The sequence below is a fragment of the Mytilus galloprovincialis genome, chromosome 11, assembly GCF_965363235.1.
Source record: "Mytilus galloprovincialis chromosome 11, xbMytGall1.hap1.1, whole genome shotgun sequence".
NCBI lineage: Eukaryota > Metazoa > Mollusca > Bivalvia > Mytilida > Mytilidae > Mytilus > Mytilus galloprovincialis.
This window is the reverse complement of record NC_134848.1, coordinates 3,086,962-3,110,584: the sequence shown is the minus strand read 5'-3', so window position 1 is coordinate 3,110,584 and position 23,623 is coordinate 3,086,962. Positions and strand designations below refer to the sequence as shown.

At 34.7% G+C, this 23,623-nt stretch overlaps 2 protein-coding genes across 2 annotated transcripts in view; both read left to right on the top strand.

Annotated features, from left to right (window-relative positions):
- Positions 1 to 23,623, top strand: part of LOC143051962 (uncharacterized) — a 467,775-nt gene that overhangs the window by 19,771 nt on the left and 424,381 nt on the right. The gene's annotated exons all lie outside the window — the stretch shown is intronic.
- The window catches only part of LOC143051533 (uncharacterized), a 621,634-nt gene that overhangs the window by 392,391 nt on the left and 205,620 nt on the right, over positions 1 to 23,623 (top strand). The window contains exons 4-8 of the mRNA XM_076224424.1: positions 7,354 to 7,377; positions 8,041 to 8,133; positions 13,824 to 13,925; positions 14,715 to 14,819; positions 16,896 to 16,997. Of these exons, the coding sequence (XP_076080539.1) occupies positions 7,354 to 7,377; positions 8,041 to 8,133; positions 13,824 to 13,925; positions 14,715 to 14,819; positions 16,896 to 16,997 (426 nt within the window). The remainder of the gene's footprint in view (positions 1 to 7,353; positions 7,378 to 8,040; positions 8,134 to 13,823; positions 13,926 to 14,714; positions 14,820 to 16,895; positions 16,998 to 23,623) is intronic.

The following is a 23,623-nucleotide window of genomic DNA, read 5'->3' as shown; positions in this document are numbered from 1 at the left end:
TCTGAGCATGGAACGAATACTTTATATCACGAACTATAAATGTGGATACAAAAAATGAAAAACTAAGCGAAATTGTTAATCCCACATTGCACGACAAAATGTGTTGTATTTAAGTAAGTAGCACGTGTTCTCGGTTGATTGTAAACACGTAGTAGTCCATAATGCACTGTTGCTCATTTAGTGGATTGGTAAAAAAACCAGGTAACAATAAATTGCGCGACACGTAAATAAACAATTACACGTGCGAGAACATAAGTATGCTTATTCATGCATTTCTATATAAGGTAGTGTTCCTGACCTTAGTAATGATAACATCAAAATTTCTTTTTGACCTTTTTTTAAGTCATGTGTGTTATGAAGGTAGATGTAACAGTTGTTTTGTGGTAATTCATTTTTGCTGTGTTTGTTAATGTTTATTTTTTTACATGATCCTGTTTGTGTTTCAGATTTGCAAATATCATTTTCATTATTAATTAAAAATGTACTTGAGAGTTGTCTCATTGGCACTCACACCACATCTTCCTATATCTATTTCAATAAATTTTAGGGAGGAAGCTTGATGGTTCGTGGCATTCCCTCTTAATTAGAAAATAATCTATTATAAATATTCATTCAGAATCCAAATTCAGAGCTGTTTTAAGCTTAAATGTTGTGTCCATACTTGTTCAACTGTTTAGGGTTCGACCTACATTGTATGCAGGAAAAACCAGTTTGCTGTCACTTGACAGCCTCTTGTTCTTATTGTTGAAGGCCGTACTGTTGCCTATAATTGCTTACATCCACTTCATTTGAACTTTAAAGTGGCAGTGATATTGTTGGCTTTTTTCAAAACTACCTCTACCCTTTTTTATTAAAAAAATTAAAGTGTACTATCTCTATTTTGTCCGAATTGCAAATCCTAGCTTTTTATACCAAGATTACTTTAATTCTTAAATTTTACAGCAATACAACAAAAAACTAAATGAAATGGGATTCAGTAAGCTTGATATATATGTAAGATAGCTGCATAGTTTGATGCAAATCCAAGTTGATTTGAAAAAGTTATTAAAAAAATTAAAGTGTACTATCTCTATTTTGTTCGAATTGCAAATCCTAGCTTTTTATACTAAGATTACTTTAATTCTTAAATTTTACAGCAATACAACAAAAAACTAAATGAAATGGGATTCAGTAAGCTTGATATATATGTAAGATAACTGCATAGTTTGATGCAAATTCAAGTTGATTTGAAAAAGTTATTAAAAAAATTAAAGGGTACTATCTCTATTTTGTCCGAATTGCAAATTCTAGCTTTTTATGCCAAGATTACTTTAATTCTTAAATTTTACAGCAATACAACAAAAAACTAAATGAAATGGGATTCAGTAAGCTTGATATATATGTAAGATAGCTGCATAGTTTGATGAAAATCCAAGTTGATTTGAAAAAGTTATTAAAAAAATTAAAGTGTACTATCTCTATTTTTGTCCGAATTGCAAATCCTAGCCTTTTTTTTACCAAAATTACTTTAATTCTTAAATTTTACAGCAATACAACAAAAAACTAAATGAAATGGGATTCAATAAGCTTGATATATATCTAAGATATCTGCATAATTTGATGAAAATCCAAGTTGATTTGAAAAAGTTATAAAAAAAATTAAAGATGCCTATCTGAATTTTTATATAATAATTTTTTTTTTACATATTGTAAAATTAAATTCTTTCATTTCACAGCAATAAATCAAACTACCTAATAAGCTTGAATTTTGTAAGATCAATATTTAATTTAGTTAGATGGGCTGATTTACACCAGTCAAAACTGAATTTGAAGGTCAAGACTAGTCGAGACAGGTCGAGACTAGTCATGACAGCTCGAGACAGGTCGAGCCTTGGTCAAGACCATTTCAGACTACACAAAGATCATCAAGTACTGAATCAGACTAATTAAGTAAAGTCGAGACCTAGTCGAGTACACTTAAGTACAGTTAAGTACAGTCGAGACAATGTCGAGACTAGTCGAGTAAAATGTGTGCTCGATTTTACTGGTCGAGCACAAAAACTGGTCAATTCAGACTCTGAGGAGTTTGTAGTGATGTAAAATGATAGTGCGAGTGGGGCATCCGTGTACTATGGACACATTCTTGTTGGTTATTATCTTGAAAACTATTATAGATAGAAATAAACTATTAACAGCAATAGTGTTAAGCAAAGTTATATCTACAAATAAGTGAACATGATCAGTTGACCCCTTAAGGAGTTATTGCCCTTTATAGTCAATTTTTAACAATTTTCATTAATTTGGTAAATTTTTGTAAATTTTTACAAAATATTTTCCTCTGTAACGAAAGGGCCAAGTTTCTTATAGATAGAGAAAATTGTAATTGTAGCAAGAATGTTCAGTTCAGTAAGATCTAAAAACACACCACCCTCACCAAAACACAATTTTGTCGTGAATCTATCTGTGTATTAATGTTTTAACATGCACATTGACCAAGGTGAGCAACACAGGCTCTTAAGAGCCTCTAGTTTTTTCAAATTGGGATTTTTCTCCATGGAAAAAAGCCTTTATTCTCCGGTAATTTAAGGCAAACAATATCACTGAGTGGATAGTTGTCTCATTGGTAATCATATCTCCTTATTTTTATAAATATACAATGATTTCATTTTCTTTTACAGGATATAATGGCAAGTTGGGATGAGGTAAGTTTTTCTTCTTAAAAGTCAGGGGTTGAAAAATCTACGCCCGGGACTACAGCATTTAAGCCTCGGGCAACCAAATTTGTAACCGAATATGCCCGACGGACTAGTGACAAAAAATTCTTGGCGTTTCTAAAATAGAAAGGGGAAACTCCCCTCATCACTTTTCTATCTTAGTCAATCAGATTCGACTACGTCATCAGGGATTCCCAGAATGTTAACTTATTTTGCACAAGTTTTAAAACAGAACAAATAACTCTGAATGGATCCCCAACTTTCAATATGGATGTATCAGTAGTACAGGCTTTATATGCAACCTCAGTGCACCTCCTACTGAATAATTTATTGCAATATAAATGTGAATCCTTTTGGACAGCAGAAACCTGACTTTTGTCAGATAAAACTTTAGAAACATGTGCACATGTTATGGACGCCATTTTGTTATTGTTTACATACTGTAAAGAAGCCTCCAGAACCATGATCTAAACACTAACAGTCTCGGAAAACTTAAACTTGATGCAATAAATTTTCATCAATCATGATATTATCGAATACATTTGAATATCAATGAAGGTTATCATTGATAACCTTCATTGATATTCAAATGTATTCGATTTTTAAAGAAAAAGACCGTGCTCAGGTTGTAATCTATACATAGCCCACAAATAGCTTAACTGTGATAAAAGAGGGACGAAAGATACCAAAGGGACAGTCAAACTCAATAATCTAAAACAAACTGACAACGCCATGGCTAAAAATAAAAAAAAGACTAACAGAAAAACAATAGTACACATGACACAACATAGAAAACTGAAGAATCAACAACACGAACCCCAACAAAAACTAGGGGTGATCTCAGGTGCTCCGGAAGGGTAAGCAGATCCTGCTCCACATGCGGCACCCGTCGTGTTGCTTATGTGATTACAAACCCGGTAAATAGTCTAATTCGGTAGGTCACATTCATGAAGGGGAAGGGGATTGTAGTTACGACGTAAGGAACATATCTGATAAATGTAAATATGGACATTACTGTACTTCGTTTATAAAACAATTATAAAAGACCAAAGCTATTGATGGTGATATTTATTCACATAAATATTTGTGGTTAGAATTTTAAAACTGATAACAAATATGAGCATTACATTATTAAGCAGCTGATAATTCTTTTAAACAAACGCGATAATGTATCTGGTAAAAACCCTCCAATCCTTTATATACCCATGTATAGTAGTGGTGAAGACTTGTAGCATGTTGGATTTGGGCTACTAATTATTACAAAATATTCAGTGAATATTTAATTATCAATTAATTGAATATATCTGCTAATGCCAGTAATTGGATAGTTTTTGCTAAGTTTTGGGTATCCAATTTGCAAAAATCTACTGTACAATGGATAAAAATTGTTAACTTTATACAATTCATTGTTATTGCAGCAAACTCTGAATTTGTGAGGCATACTAGGGCTAGCAGGTCAGTTTAGCTGGGCTAGTAGTTCTTCCAACAGGGCTAGTAAAAACATGCTACCAATAAGCCCTGGGCTAGTGAGCTAATACAAAATATTTTAACCCCTGAAAGTCAGTGTCATGTGACCTATGTTGTCTATAAACTGTACAGAAAGATACAGGCCAGTGATCTGGAAGGTTTTTTTCCCTATGGGCACAGGGCCCCTCAAAAATAAATTCAATGGTCCATTTAAAAAAATAATGGGCCATGTTGTCAAATGAGTGGGCCATCTGAATTGACTTCTATAAAAAAATAAAGTATCAGTATATTTTGGCAAAGAGGTGTTGGTACTTACCTTTATGATTTTAAATAAAATCATGGATATTGTTCCTGTGATTTTGTAATTTCAATTTCAATGAATATACAATAACTTCTTCCAACCTGAACAATATGTAAGTTAACCTTTATTTACAATGTTTAAACTGGTACTGTTGCCTTGTTCATGTTCATGTTTATTTTGTACATTCAATTTGGGTCTTCGTCGATACCATACTTATTCCAGACGTTCCGTATCAGAGGACATTTCATGCATTTTCTCTGCACTTCTTGTATTATTATAACTTCATCACGGTGACAAGATTAACAGTATAGAGTACCATTTATTCATAGAACAAAACAACAAATTGCTAAAGTCATGTTTACAAAATTTCAAAACAAGCGTAAGACCAAAAAATGACAAGGACAGTAAAACGTCTTTTATGGAGACAAAAACTATATTCCTAAAAAGTATTTGGGGTTCTTCAATCGAAATAATAGCAAGCTAAACTAAATGAATGAGATTATTATTAGAGTTAAATCTCGTCTGTACTAGCCAAATTTCACAAATTTAAAGTTGTTTATAAAAAAAATATATCATGAATGATGGTTAATTACGTTTTTCGGTTCTATTATTACGATAGGAAAACACCCAAGACGTTAAACCGCAAGGTTCTATTATCATAGGGAAACACCCGAGACGTCCCAAAAATATATAGGTGCTCCTATTATTGGAGCAGAGGCGGATTTAGGGGGGGGGGGGGGGGGCCAGGGGGCCCGGGCCCCCCCTTTTTGGGAAAAAAAATTGTTGCTTATATAGGGAATCATTAAAGCGTGACTGAAGCGGGCCCCCTCTTAGGTCAGTCAGTGGGCCCCCACTTATGAAAATTTCTGGATTCGCCACTGTGGAGGATCATTACACAGTTGTGTACACACACATGGCGGCATGGAACACGATCGGAAATCCATTTGACAATAAAACGTTTCAAAACGAAGTGAAAAATATCGTGCCCCACGTGGGCGCTTACATTTGTCACTGTATGCGCCATTTCTAGTCAATATGCGCTATAGGTGCAGGTTGCACGTCCTTCCTGATCACTGTACAGGCGTGCAGTATTCTCAGAGTCAGTCAGTGTTATGTGACCTATGTTGTCTATAAAATGTACATAAAGATACAGGCGTGCAGTATTCTCAGTCAGTCAGTGTCATGTGACCTATGTCATGTGACTTATGTTGTCTATAAACTGTACATAAAGATACAGTCGTGCAGTATTCTCAGAGTCAGTCAGTGTCATGTGATCTATGTCACATGTGACCTATCATGCCTATGTTGTCTATAAAATGTACATAAAGATACAGGCGTGCAGTATTCTCAGATTCAGTCAGTGTTGTGTGACGTATGTCATGTGACCTATATTGTCTATAAAATGTACATAAAGATACAGGCGTGCAGTATTCTTAGATTCAGTCACTGTCGTGTGACCTATCATGTGACCTATGTTGTCTATAAAATGTACATAAAGATACAGGCGTGCAGTATTCTCAGATTCAGTCAGTGTTGTGTGACGTATGTCATGTGACCTATGTTGTCTATAAAATGTACATAAAGATACAGGTGTGTAGTATTCTCAGAGTCAGTCAGTGTCATGTGACCTATGTCATGTGACCTATGTTGTCTATGAAATGTACATAAAGATACAGGTGTGTAGTATTCTCAGAGTCAGTCAGTGTCATGTGACCTATGTCATGTGACCTATGTTGTCTATAAAATGTACATAAAGATACAGGCGTGCAGTATTCTCAGAGTCAGTCAATGTCATGTGATCTATGTCATGTGACCTATGTTGTCTATGAAATGTACATAAAGATACAGGTGTGTAGTATTCTCAGATTCAGTCAGTGTTGTGTGACATATGTCATGTGACCTATGTTGTCTATAAAATGTACATAAAGATACAGGCGTGCAGTATTCTCAGAGTCAGTCAGTGTCATGTGACCTATGTCATGTGACCTATGTTGTCTATAAAATGTACATAAAGATACAGGCTTGCAGTATTCTCAGATTCAGTCAGTGTCATGTGATCTATGTCATGTGACCTATGTTGTCTATGAAATGTACATAAAGATACAGGCGTGCAGTATTCTCAGAGTCAGTCAGTGTCATGTGACCTATGTCATGTGACCTATGTTGTCTATAAAATGTACATAAAGATACAGGCGTGCAGTATTCTCAGATTCAGTCAGTGTCATGTGACATATGTCATGTGACCTATGTTGTCTATAACTGTACATAAAGATACAGGCGTGCAGTATTCTCAGAGTCAGTCAGTGTCATGTGACATATGTCATGTGACCTATATTGTCTATAACTGTACATAAAGATACAGGCGTGCAGTATTCTCAGAGTCAGTCAGTGTCATGTGACCTATGTCATGTGACCTATGTTGTCTATAAAATGTACATAAAGATACAGGCGTGCAGTATTCTCAGATTCAGTCAGTGTCATGTGACATATGTCATGTGACCTATATTGTCTATAACTGTACATAAAGATACAGGTGTGTAGTATTCTCAGAGTCAGTCAATGTCATGTGATCTATGTCATGTGACCTATATTGTCTATAAACTGTACATAAAGATACAGGCGTGCAGTATTCTCAGGGGGAGAACAGGAGAAATCAGTAATGATACAGTAAACAGAATTTCAAAGGGAAATAACTCATTTTTTAAAACATTTTAAAAAGACATTGTATAAATGATAAATGACATTTTATGTTTTTTTCTTGTTTCTTTGGTCAAATGTTGGTAAATTGTTTGAAGAATTTTCTGAATGTTATATATATTTTTATGAATTGAACTCCTCTAATTAGATAATGATATTTTTTTAAATATACAATGATTTCATTTTCTTTTACAGGATAAAATGGCAAGTTGGGATAAGGTAAGTTTTTCTTCTTAAAAGTCAGTGTCATGTGACCTATGTTGTCTATAAACTGTACATAAAGATACAGTGTGCAGTATTCTCAGGGGGAGAACAGGAGAAATCAAAATGACTACAGTGAACAGAATTTCAATAAACAAATTCCAGGAGACAAAAAAAAAAGAAACGTAAGATATTGTAGGACATTCACAACTCTTTAAGTCGAAAAGAATCTGTCAACGCCATGGAAAAAATGAAAAACAATCAAAATTCAACAGTCTGCATTAGTCATTTCAGGGCCTTTTATAGCTGACTATGCCATATGGGCTTTGATCATTGTTGAAGGCTGTACGGTTATTTTCTGTGTCATTTGGTCTATTTCGTAGAATTGGCAATCATACCACATCTTCTTTTTATATTCAAAACATTACATAGAAAACTAAAGACCGAGCAACACAAATCTCAACAAAAACTTAGGCTGATCTCAAAACTGATGCATAATACAATTGTCTACAGACTTTTATAAAAAAAAACCTCTGATACATTTCACTCCTTCTTGGTAATCACTGTATTTGGTATAAACTGTTGGAACTGTAAAAATGAAGCATGTTAAATTCAATTATTACATTTATAATACATTTATATGCTCTAGAGGAAAATGTAAAAGCTTTGTTTTGCTTACAGAAACTTCTTACAGCTGCAAGGGAGGGGAATAAAAAAGAGGTAGAATTATGTGTAAAGAACAGAGCTAGTTTGGAATGTAGAGATGATACTTGGGTAAGTGAAGTAAAATGTTTAACACAAATAAAGTTATTTATTTTATAGTACACACAATATGAATCAGTCAAATATTACTCTTGTTTATGTTCAGTGATTCAATGTTAATTTTTGGTTATTGCAAATACTCTTGTCTCAAAACAATAAGAATATTAGTTACATAGTGTGCTAGTGACCTAATATGGTATATATATTGGGTCAGTAAATTCCATATGGGGTGAGAGCGAAGCTCATATGATACTTCCTTACTGTATACAACTGAAATATTGTGATTAACTTTATTACACTTATGTCAAAGAATAACTGTCTGATACTTCGTAACTTTATACAACTGAAATATTGTGATTTACTTTATTACACTGACGAATACCACTCCAGTTTGTATGTCAAAGGGTTGCTGTCTGATACTTCCTTACTGTATGCAACTGAAATATTGTGATTTACTTCATTACACTGATCAATACCACTCCAGTTTGTAAGTCAAAGGGTTGCTGTCTGATACTTCGTAACTTTATACAACTGAAATATTGTGATTTACTTCATTACACTGATGAATACCACCCCAGTTTGTATGTCAACGGGTTGCTGTCTGATACTTCGTAACTTTATACAACTGAAATATTGTGATTTACTTCATTACACTGATGAATACCACTCCAGTTTGTATGTCAACGGGTTGCTGTCTGATACTTCGTAACTTTATACAACTGAAATATTGTGATTTACTTCATTACACTGATGAATACCACTCCAGTTTGTATGTCAAAGGGTTGCTGTCTGATACTTCCTTACTGTATACAACTGAAATATTGTGATTTACTTTATTACACTGATGAATACCACTCCAGTTTGTATGTCAAAGGGTTGCTGTCTGATACTTCCTTACTGTATACAACTGAAATATTGTGATTTACTTTATTACACTGATGAATACCACTCCAGTTTGTATGTCAAAGGGTTGCTGTCTGATACTTCCTTACTGTATACAACTGAAATATTGTGATTTACTTTATTACACTGATGAATACCACTCCAGTTTGTATACAAAAAAAATTACTTTGGTTCAAAAAAAATCTTGCATGACCATGACTTGAGACTTGACACCTGGTCATACAACTTTCATTGACCCCTCCTGTTCTAAACTTGCCATGTGACACCTGATTCTACAACATTCATTAACCAGTTCTGTACTGAACATAACATGTGACACCTGATCATAAAACCTGCATTTACCACTCTTGAACTGAACATGACATGTGACCCCTGATTATACCACATACATTTACCACTCTTGTATTGAACATGACATGTGACACCTGATTATACAACCTGCATTTACCACTCTTGTACTGAACATGACATGTGCCATGCAGCATTCATTACCCATTCCAGTTTACCCATTCAAGTACTGAACATGACATGCGACACCTGATTATACAACATTCATTGACACTCTTATAGTCAACACCAACATGTGACATAGCAAAAGGGTTGCTGTGTGATTTACTTTATTACAGATAACATATATAGTATTCTACACTAAAAACATAACTTTGGCCATGACTTGAGACATGACACCTGATTATACAACTTTCATTGACCACTCCTGTTCTAAACATGTCATGTGACACCTGATTCTACAACATATATTCACCACTTCTGTACTGAACATAACATGCGACACCTGATCATAAAACCTTCATTTACCACGCTTGTACTGAACATGACATATGACACCTGATCATACAACTTTCATTGACCACTCCTGTTCTAAACATGTCATATGACACCTGATTCTACAACATATATTAACCACTTCTGTACTGAACATAACATGCGACACCTGATCATAAAACCTGCATTTACCACTCTTGAACTGAACATGACATGTGACACCTGATTATACATAGATATGGGAAGATGTGGTGTGAGTGCCAATGAGACAACTCTCAATCCAAATAACAATTTAAAAAAATAAACCATTATAGCATGTATAGGTCAATTTCCGGCCTTCAACACGGAGCCTTGGCTCACACAGAACAACAAGCTATAAAGGGCCCCAAAATTACTAGTGTAAAACCATTTAAACGGGAAAACCAAGGTTCTTATCTATATAAAAAAACGAGAAAAGAGAAAATTACATAAACAAACGACAACAGATTCCTGACTTAGGACAGGTGCAAACAACCTGCATTTACTAGTCATTCATTACCCATTCCAGTCTACCCATTCCAGTACTGAACATGACATGTGACACCTGATTCTACAGCATCCTGTTCTAAATATGATCATACAACATGTGATATAACAATGACACTCTTATGCTCAACACCAACATGTGACATATCAATGACACTCTTATAGTCAACACCAACATGTGACATATCAATGTGACATAGCAATGCCACTCTTATAGTCAACACCAACATGTGACATAGAAATGACACTCCTAACCTCAACACCAACATGTGACATAGCAATGACACTCATATGCTCAACACCAACATGTGACATAGCAATGACACTCTTATAGTCAACACCATCATGTCTCTTAGCAATGATAAAACAATGACACTCTTATAGTCAACACCAACATGTGACAGCAATAACACTCTTATAGTCAGCACCAACATGTGACATAGCAATGACACTCTTATAGTCAACACTAACATGTGACATAGCAATGACACTCTTTGCCTCACAACCAACGTGTAACATAGCAATGACACTCTTAAAGTCAGCACCAACATGTGACATAGCAATGACACTCTAATAGTCAACACTAACATGTAACATAGAAATGACACTCATATGCTCAACACAAACATGTTACATAGTAATGACATTCTTATAGTCAACACCGACATTTAACATAGCAATGACACTCTACCTCAACACCAACATGTGACATAGCAATAACACTCTGATAGTCAACAGCAACATGTGACATTGCAATGACACTCATATGCTCAACACCAACATGTGACATAGCAACGACACTATTATAGTCAACACTAACATGTGACATAGCAATGACACTCATATGCTCAACACCAACATGTGACATAGCAACGACACTCTTATAGTCAACACCAACATGTCACTTAGAAATGACACTCTTCTAGTCAACACTGACATGTGACATCGCAATGACACTCTTATAGTCAACACCAACATGTGACATAGCAATGACACTTTTATAGTCAACACCAAAATGTGACATAGCAATGACACTCCTATACTCAACACCAGCATGTGGCGTAGCAGTGACACTCTTATACTCAACACCAGCATGTGGCGTAGCAGTGACACTCTTATACTCAACACCAGCATGTGACGTAGCAGTGACACTCTTATACTCAACACCAGCATGTGGCGTAGCAGTACCGCTCTTTACCTCAACATCAACATGTCACTTAGCAATTACACTCTTATGCTCAACACCAACATGTGACATAGCAATGACATTCTTATAGTCAACACCAGCTTGTGGAGTAGCAGTGACACTCTTACACTCAACACCAGCATGTGACGTAGCATTGACACTCTTATACTCAATACCAACATGTGACATAGCAGTGACACTCTTAAATTTAACACCAACATGTGACATAGCAATAACATTCTTATACTCAACACCAACATGTGGCATAGCAATGACATTCTTATACTCAACACCAACATGTGACATAGCAATGAGACTCTTTACCTCAACACCAACCTGTGACATAGCAATGACATTCTAATACTCAACACCAACATGTGACATAACAATGACACTCTTTACCCCAACACCAGCATGTGACATATCACTGACACCCTTTACCTCAACACCAACATGTGACATAGCAATAACACTCTTATACTCAACACCAGCATTTGACATAGCAGTGACACTCTTATACTCAACACACATATGTATGTGATGTAGCAGTGACACTCTTTACCTCAACACCAACATGTGACATAGCACTGACACTCTTATACTCAACACCAGCATGTGACATAACAGTGACACTCTTATACTCAACACACATATGTGTGTGATGTAGCAGTGACACTGTTATACTCAACACCAGCATGTGACGTAGCAGTGACACTCATACTCAATACCAACATGTGACATAGCAGTGACACTCTTATATTTAACACCAACATGTGACATAACAATGACATTCTTATATTCAACACCAACATGTGACATAGCAATGACACTCTTTACCTCAGCACCAACCTGTGACATAGCAATGACATTCTTATACTCAACACCAACATGTGACTTAACAATGACACTCTTTACCTCAACACCAGCATGTGACATAGCAGTGACACTCTTATACTCAACACACATATGTATGTGATGTAGCAGTGACACTCTTATACTCAACACTAACATGTGACATAGCAATGACATTCTTATACTCAACACCAACATGTGACATAACAATGACACTCTTTACCTCAACACCAGCATGTGACATATCACTGACATCCTTTACCTCAACACCAACATGTGACATAGCAATAACACTCTTATACTCAACACCAGCATTTGACATAGCAGTGACACTCTTATACTCAACACACATATGTATGTGATGTAGCAGTGACACTCTTATACTCAACACTAACATGTGACATAGCAATGACACTCTTATACTCAACACCAACATGTGACATATCAATGACATTATTACACTCATCACAAACAAGTGACAGATCACACTTATAGGCAATGCAAACTTGAAAAAAATAAACCTGGCTTATTGCAGTTCTTTACTTATACTCACCACAAACATATACCATTGCTATATTACCCTTATACTCACCACAAACATACACCATTGCTATATTACCCTTATACTCACCACAAACATACACCATTGCTATATTACCCTTATACTCACCACAAACATACACCATTGCTATATTACCCTTATACTCACCACAAACATACACCATTGCTATATTACCCTTATACTCACCACAAACCTGCAAACATACACCATTGCTATATTACCCTTATACACAACAACTCATATGATATGAAGCAGCTGGTAGACACCCAACATTTTACACGGAAATACCACTAAATATTTCCTAAGCTTTGATCATTATTTTGAAAAGACACAAAATACTGTTAATCAGACAGGTTTAATGGACAACAAATATTTGTTAGAATTATATAAAGTGGGGTCTCATTTTATTCGTAACACAGAACTGAATCAGATAGTAAAGGTTTTATTTTGTTTCTTGACAAAAAATTATTTTGTAAGCATCTGATTTTAATGAGAAGTTAAAGAGAACGAGTTGTTTTAACTTCTTTAGTCAGATAATGTTAATTCTACAGATTTAATGTAAAACATCTTTTAAAAATAACAAATACTTGACAGAATTATATAAAGTGGGGTCTTATTTTTCTTGTCTCTTCGTACTGAATCAGAAAATATAAATTGTTTTAATGTTTCTTGAAAAAAGTTTTTTTTTTAACCCGACAGTTCTGATGGAGTTCTGACATCTCACAATAAAACATTTTGTTTATTTACATAAACATAAATAAAAGTGTGACTGGTCATTTTATTCAGTTTTGACCACTGATTCATGTGATATATATTTTGTTTATATTTATTACACAACATTGTCCAGTTTATGACACAAGTTTTGATGTCTGTTATATGTTGATATTACAGAATGGAATGACACCATTAATGTTGGCGGCTATGGGAGGATACCTGGAGGTGGTGACTTACCTAGTCACTCACGGAAGTCAGTTAGAAGCCACAGACACCTTGGTAATGATAGATATAATGACCTTACTCTGACTAAACATCACTTATACACAATCTACACAAAATCATGTTGTTAATCAGACACGTTTAATGGACAACAAATATTTGTTAGAATTATATAAAGTGGGTTCTCATTTTATTCGTAACACAGAACTGAATCAGATAGTAAACGTTTTATTTTGTTTCCTGACGAAAAATTATTTTGTAAACATCTGATTTTAATGAGAAGTTGATGAGAACAAGTTCTGTTAACATCTTTAGTTAGATAATGTTAATTCTACAGATCTAATGTAAAATGTCTTTTAAAAATAACAAATAGTTGACAGAATTATATAAAGTGGGGTCTTATTTTTCTCGTCTCTTCGTACTGAATTAGAAAATATTACTCGTTTTAATGTTTCTTGAAAAAAGTTTTTTTTTTAACTTTGATCATTCTACGTAATCATTGTTAATTGGACAGGTTTAATGGACAACAAATACTTGATAGAATTATATAAAGTGGGGTCTCATTTTAATTGTCTTGTCCAGCTGAGTCCATTGATATAGATAGTGTTTGTGTTTCTAGATAAAAGTTTTTTTTTAACCTGACAGTTCTGATGGAAGTTCTGACATCTCACAATAAAACATGTTGTTTATTTGTTATTTATGTAGAATATAAATAAAAGTGGGACTGGTCATTTTATTCAGTTTTGACCACTGATTCATGTGATATATATTTTGTTTATATTTATTACACAACATTGTCCAGTTTATGACACAAGTTTTGATGTCTGTTATATGTTGATATTACAGAGAGGATGGACACCATTCATGTGGGCGGCTGCGAGAGGACACCTGAAGGTGGTGACTTTCCTAGTCACTCAGGGAAGTCAGTTAGACGCTACAAGCACAGACGTGGTAATGATAGATATAATCACTTTACTCTGACCAAACATCACTTTATACAGAATCTACACAAAATCATGTTGTTAATCAGACAAGTTTAATGGACAACAAATATAAGTTAGAATTATATAAAGTGGGGTCTCATTTTATTCGTAACACAGAACTGAATCAGATAGTTAAGTTTTTTTTTTGTTTCCTGACGAAAAATTATTTTGTAAACATTTGATTTTAATGAGAAGTTGATGAGAACAAGTTGTGTTAACATCTTTAGTCAGATAATGTTAATTCTACAGATTTAATGTAAAATATCTTTTAAAAATAACAAATACTTGACAGAATTATATAAAGTGGGGTCTCATTTTTCTCGTCTCTTCGTACTTAATCAGAAAATATAACTCGTTTTGATGTTTCTTGAAAAAAGTTTTTTTTTTCAACTTTGGTTATTCTACTGAATCAGCATAAAATCATGTTGTTTATCATACATGTTAAATGGACAACAAATACTTGTTTGACTTATAGAAAGTGAGGGCTGCTATTATTTGACTTGTTACACTTATATAATTAAGAGTTTATTATTTTTTTTACCTTTTTTGTTTCACTGAATCAGAAAAAGTGAATTTATATCTTAATCTACCATTTAATAGTTTATGGCAGATTTTACAGTATTGTGTTCTGTCTCCTACTTTCATGTTGCTAACGTGACGGAGACAAAAATGAGTAACGTTAGCAACATTTGGACATGTCACATGAGCAACAACATCTTTAAAAGTTAAAATGTATGCACACAGTGATGTTTAATATATGCCTGGAGTAATAAAATTGTACAGTCTGGTCTAGAATTTCTAAATATACAGAATGTCATTTGCAGGTGTACTTTATATCAAATGAATACACAAGAAACCAAAAAATTAGTAACGTTAGCGACATTTGGACATGTCACATGAGCAACAACATCTTTAAAAGTTAAAATGTATGCACACAGTGATGTTTAATATATGCCTGGAGTAATAAAATTGTACAGTCTGGTTTAGAATTTCTAAATATATAGAATGTCATTTGCAGGTGTACTTTATATCAAATAAATACACAAGAAACCAATTCGTAATAGTAACATTAGCAACATCTACTATCATGACATTACGTTTTGTTGTGAACGTCTTTTTGATGGACGGAATACATTTAAGGTCCTCTTGTAACGATATTACATACAACTTACCTTCTTTGCTTCCCCATCATGTGAAGGAACTGACTCCGAATCTATTTCTGCAAAGGGCGATATCGTAACTCCTATACAGGAGAGTTACAGATCTAAATATATGTTGCTCACGTGACACTGATTTGGACGGAAACCTCGAGCAGTAACGTTCGCAAAAATTAAACAGCCAATGATATTGATTCCTCAAGTCCTTTGACCCCCTTACGTCATCCAAATTTAATATGATTGCTATTTTCAATTATTTATAAAACCCGGGATAAAAACAACTACAATGGGCTGTATGAGAACCAACAAGAAAATTGCGATCGTGACATACCACTATGGACGGAAAAGACGTGACGTTAGCAACAATATTATTAAATTACCTTTTTTAGCCTTTACCAATAAAAATCTGCCTTAAAGTTATGATTAAAACACAAAAGAAGACTTTTTATTAAAATATAAGTCCATGTTATTAGGCTCCACTTATAAATAATACTTCAAAATTCCACTCCAAATAAGCTGGATGTCAGTAAAGTAGGTCATGATGTCTATTCCATGTCCAATATTTTGAAATTGAAAACCCTCTAATTCTAACAAAAAACACAAACACAGAGTAATTTTTATTTTTATTTACTCAGAAAGACACATTTTATTAAATAACATAATGCATTACTCCATTACACAGTCTGTTTCACAGTTTCAGCAATTGCTTTTTTGATGGATACAAAAAAACAATAATTCCTTCTTATTGTAAAATCTGCCTTATACACAAATATAATTGGATATTTTTTTACTCGATGTTATAATTCTTACATTTGGTAAATTGTTTGACTCCTCATGATTTTGTTATCACACACCAATAACATGTTTATATTATTCTATTGTTATAGATTGGATACACAGCTTTACATTATGCTGCTCAGTATGGAGGGATTGATGTAACAAAATGTTTAATAGATCAAGGATGCAGTCCTTGGGTGAAATCAAAACAGGTAACATTCAGTTTTATTCTTATTAGATAGATAGATATTTTATTCTCTAAAAACTAAATACAAGTCAACAGAGAAAGTACAATTACAATATAAATACAAATACAATAGTTGAGGGTAAACAGATGCAGATAATATATAATAAAGTACAACTTTATGATGAAATACCTGTATAATAAACAGATTAAACTAAATATGAAGAAATCAGTCTGTGCTTAACTTTTACATGGAAGGACTAACCTTTTTACTAATACACTTAATGAATGAACACAGTTTTCTTAAGGAGGCTTGCGGGTACAAGATTTTCAGAAAAAAATTAAACAATAATTTTTCATTACAAATTTCATTTATTACCTTAAGTAGTTATTACTTTATCATTATGGTACAAGAATCATTCCAAAAAATCAATTGGTGTTGGCCTCAGGTGACTTTTAAAATGTAGATATCATTGGAAAAGCTCCAAATTATCTCCCTTTTGTGCAAAAATGCCATTTTTGGCATTAAAATTGAAAAATCTTTTTTAACTCATCGGTGACCTATATTTTTTTTCTGTTGTTTTCGAAAAAGCTGTACATAAACTAAATAACTGTAAAATTTAAGCGATTTCTGTAATTTAGTTCTTTTTTTATTTCGATATTACAACTATTTCCCCTATTAGGTCAACAGAAAAAAGGACATTAACAAAAATGTATGCTTCTTTCGAAGGCAGATTGTGAGCGTAAATGAACGGTGACCCCATTTTATTAAAAAATTAAACAAATGATTCAGACCAGCTAGCCCCCTTAAAACTGATTGTTTTTTGTCAAGCTTGCGACTTGAATCTCAGAAAGCTCGGCATAGGGATAGTGATCAAGCAGTGGCGGCGGCGTTAGCTAACTTCTAAAAAACTTTATATTTTAGAAGGTGGTAGACCTGGATGCTTCATATTTTGTATTGGATGCCTCATTTTAAGAAGTTTCCGCCAGTCACATTTCCAATGTCCTTGACCTCATTTTCATGGTTCAGTGACTACTTGAAAAATGTTAAATTCTCTTTTATAAGTAACTACATTTGGTATGTGCGTACCTTGCAATGTCCTCATGCCTGTCAGACAGTTTTCACTTGACCTCGACCTCATTTCATGGATCAGTGAACATTCAACAAGGTTAAGTTTTGGTGGTCAAGTCCATATTCGGTGTATGGAAGGACTGTAAGGTGTACATGTCCAGCTGGCAGGTGTCATCTGACTATGACCTCATTTTCATGGTTCAGTGGTTATAGTTAAGTGTTTGTGTTTTGGTCTGATTTTCTTATACTGTATGCAATAGGTCTACTATATTTGGTGTATGGAATGATTGTAAAGTGTACATGTCTAGCTGGCAGGTGTCAACTGACCTTGACCACATTTTCATGGTTGAATGGTCAAATATAAAAAAGAAAATGTGGTATGATTGCCAATGAAACAACTGTCCACAAGAGACCAAAATGACACAGACATTAACCGTACGCCCTTCAACAATGAGCAAAGCCCATACTGCATAGTCAGCTATAAAAGGCCCAGATAAGACAATGTAAAACAATTCAAACCAGAAAACTAACTGCCTTATTTATATGAAAAAATGAACCAAAAATGTTAAGTTTTTGAGTTTTGGTCTTTTTTTCTAATACTACACAATGTATATACAATAGGTCAACTATATTTGGTGTATGGAAATATTTTATGATCAATATGTCAGTCGCGTAGGTTTTATTTGACCTTGACCTCATTTTCAGGGTTCATTGCTCAGTGTTAAGTTTTTTGGTTATGGTCTGTTTTTCTTAACTATAAGCAATAGGTCAACTATATTTGTTGTATGAAAGAAAAAACCCTACACCAATCCTAAACTACTGAAACAACTACCATCTCATCATACTCCAACAACACACCCTACATCAATCATAAACTACTGACACAACTACCATCTCATCATACTCTACCAACACACCCTACATCAATCCTAAACTACTGACACAACAACATCTCATCATATTCTACAAACACACCCTACATCAATCAAATACTACTGACACAACTACCATCTCATCATACTCCACCAACACATCCTACATCAATCATATACTACTGACACAACTACCATCTCATCATAATCTACCAACACACCCTATATCAATCCTAAACTACTGACACCACTACCATCAAATCATACTCTACCAACACACCCTACATCAATCATACACTACTGACACAACTACCATCTAATCACATTCCACACACACACTCTACATCAATCATATACTACTGACACAACTACCATGTCATCATACTCAACAAACACACCCTACACCAATCCTACACTACTGACAACTACCATCTCATCATACTCTGCCAACACACTTAACACCAATCATACACTACTGACACAACTACCATCTCATCATACATCACAAACACACCTCACACCAATCCTACACTACTGACACAACTACCATCTCATCATACATCACCAACACACCTAACACCAATCCTACACTACTAACACAACTACCATCTCATCATACTCTGCCAACACACTTAACACCAATCCTGCACTACTGACACAACTACCATCTCATCATACTGCACCAACACACCTTATACCAATCATACACTACTGACACTACCATCTCATCATACTCCACCAACACACCTAACACCAATCGTACACTACTGACACAACTACCATCTCATCATACTCCACCAACACACCTAACACCAATCATACACTACTGACACAACTACAAATCTCATCATACTCCACCAACACACCTAACACCAATCATACACTACTGACACAACTATCATCTCATCATATTCCACCAACACACTTAACACAAATCATACACTACTGACACAACTACCATCTCATCTTACTCCACCAACACACCTAACACCAATCCTACATTTCTGACACAACTAACATCTCATCATACTCCACCAACACACCTAACACCAATCATACACTACTGTGACAACTACCATCTCATCATACTCCACCAACACACCTAACACCAATCATACACTACTGACACAACTACCATCTCATCATATTCCACCGACACACCTATCACCAATCATACACTACTGACACAACTACTATCTCATCATACTCCACCAACACACCTAACACCAATCCTACATTTCTGACACAACTACCATCTCATAATACTCAACCAACACACCTAACACCAATCCTACATTACTGACACAACTACCATCTCATCATACTCCACCAACACACCTAACACCAATCCTACATTACTGACACAACTACCATCTCATCATACTCCACCAACACACCTAACACCAATCCTACATTACTGACACAACTACCATCTCATCAAACTCCACCAACACACCTAACACCAATCCTACATTACTGACACAACTAACATCTCATCATACTCCACCAACTTACCTAGCTCCAATCCTACACTACTGACACCAATAATACACTACCAGCTCATCAACCATCTAATTATACTCCAATTACACATCTAATTGTATCAGTAGTGTAGGATTGGTGGTAGGTGTGTCAGTAGCATATGATGTAGTAAATTATAATCCTGGTACCTTTGATAACTAACTTCAATAATACACTACCAGCTCATCAACCATCTAATTATACTCCAATTACACATCTAAGTCCAATAATACACTACCAGCGCATCAACCATCTCATCATACTCCACCAACACACCCTACATCAATCCTGAACTACTGACACAACTACCATCTCATCATACTCTACCAAAACACCCTACATCAATCCTAAACTACTGACACAACTACCATCTCATCATACTCTACCAAAACACCCTACATCAATCCTGAACTACTGACACAACTACCATCTCATCATACTCTACCAAAACACCCTACATCAATCTTAAACTACTGACACAACTACCATCTCATCATACTCTACCAAAACACCCTACATCTAACACAAATCCGACACTAGTGACACAACTACCATGTCATCATACTCTACCAACACACCTAACACCAATCCTACACTACTAACACAACTACCATCTCATCATACTCTGCCAACACACTTAACACCAATTATACACTACTGACACAACTACCATCTCATCATACATCACCAACACACCTAACACCAATCCTACACTACTGACACAAATACCATCTCATCATAATGCACCAACACACCTTACACCAATTATACACCACTGACACAACTACCAACTCATCATACTTTACCAACACATCTAACACCAATCATACACTACTGACACAACTACCATCTCATCATACTCTACCAGCACACCCTACACCAATCCTACACTACTGACAACTATCATCTTATCATAATCCACCAACACACCTACCACCAATCCTACACTACTGATACAACTTCCATCCCATCATATTCTAACAACACACCCTACACCAATCATACACTGCTTACACAACTACCATCTCATCATACTCTACCAACACACCCTACACTAATCCTACACTCCTGACACAACAACCATCTCACCATACTCCATCAACACACCCTACATCAATCATATACTACTGACAGAACTACCATCTCATCATGCTGTACCAACACACCCTACGTCAATCCAATTACACATCTAACACCAATCATACACTACCAGCAAATAAACCATCTAATCATAGTTCAATTATAAATCTAAAACTAATCCTACACCACCAGCACATCAACCATCCAATCAAACCTTACCATCAAACTACCATCTAATCGCATTCAACCAACATACCTTACACCAATTATACACTACTAACAAAGCTATGATCTAATCCTACTCCAGCAACACATCATACACTACCAACACAACTACAATCTTATCCAGGGATCTCCATGGCCTGTTTAAAGATGGCACCCCACCATCGTTCAAATGTCTTGCGCCATCGTCAAATGACTTGCGCCTTCGTTAAATTGTCTTCCGCCATCGTTCAAAACTTCATTGTTTTTTGCAGCCCGACGCCATTTTTTTTTTTATCAATTATAATCAAATGCATGTAATTGCATAACCCTTAGGCTTTTTATGTTATAATCCAATACAGTTCTAACGCCTGAGGGATATCCGGATTAAGATCGCTAATCACTTGTACCTGAGCTTGTACAGGTAGATCAACAAACTAGACAGGAGAATACTATCTGAGGATAGACGATCCATTTGTCGAATTAATCAACTAAGTTTCAGCAAATGATTATGATAATTTATATTAAATAAATTAATTAATAAGCCAGTTACAAAGAAAACAGTTTAACAAGTCGAACACGTGCTTTATTTTGACTTACGCAATCAGCATCCCCCTTTTTTAAGAAGTACAAAATAAGACGCAAAACAGTAAATATTATTTCATTGTAAATAACCCGAGTACTGCTGTAACGATAATTTAGAATTACTTTAAAAGTTTAAAAGTAAAAACTTAAATATTTCCTGTAAAGAAATATTGTATCGTAATTCCGAATTCATTTCGTATATTACAATCAAATTGATACATCCGCGTTTCTGGTTTCTGTTCAGACTCAAAAGATGCATGTTGCACAGCATCAATTTGCCAGATAAAGTCATTAAAAACCTTTTCGTTTGACAATGTTTGCTTTACAAATCTCTTTAACCTTTTACATAACCCGTACAAATCGTTTTGTTGTTGCTGCAAATCAGCCATACCGGTAATGGGTTCTGAATTTGACAGTGTCCATGAAAAATAAGCTCCGCATCATATGATTTTTAACCCCCATAACAATTACCAAAAATACAAGAAATCTACATGGGGACCTTCATGACAGCTTTTGGTCATTCTCGACAAAGGGGGGACCATGAAGACTTGGCATTTAAATGGTTAAAAACGGCAATAAATGAAAATATTGATACTTCTAATTCTATAATGAAAATTCAAATAAATATAATTTAAATAAGCAATGATTTAGCATGTTCACCATTCCTTGTATGGAGGGATAAAATACTTCTGATTGTGCTACACTGTACAGCGTAGACATGGTTTGTAATGGTGAAAGTTCCTCCATCGTTCAATTTTCATCCATGGAGATCCCTGTTATCATACTTTACCAACACACTTGATACCAAGCATTCACTAATTAATCAATTAGCCAATATAAAAAGTATAAAACAAGAACAGTGTTACCCACATATTTCAGCCTTTTATAATGCAGGTGTCATTTTGCTTGTAAATAGAGCACAAACAAGAAAAATGATACTCCACAGCAACATATATTACAGTTTTCTTCATGTGTCATTAATATTATGATATTGAAAAGAGCACAAACAAGAAAAGTGACACTCCGCAGTAACATATGTTAGCCTTTTACTTGTGTGTCATAGTGGTTGTCAATGAAGCACTTTAAAGAATAATAATACTCTCATTATCCATGTGAATTGAACACATACCATGAATAATGACACTCCACAGTAACATATGTCAGCCTTTTACTCATTTGTGATATTAGTTGTCAATAAAGCACATACTTGAATAATAATATTATTATACATGGGAATCGAACACAAAGCACGAAAAATGACACTCTGCAGTAACATGTGTCAGCCTTTTACTCATGTGTCATAGTGGTTGTCATAAAGCAAGT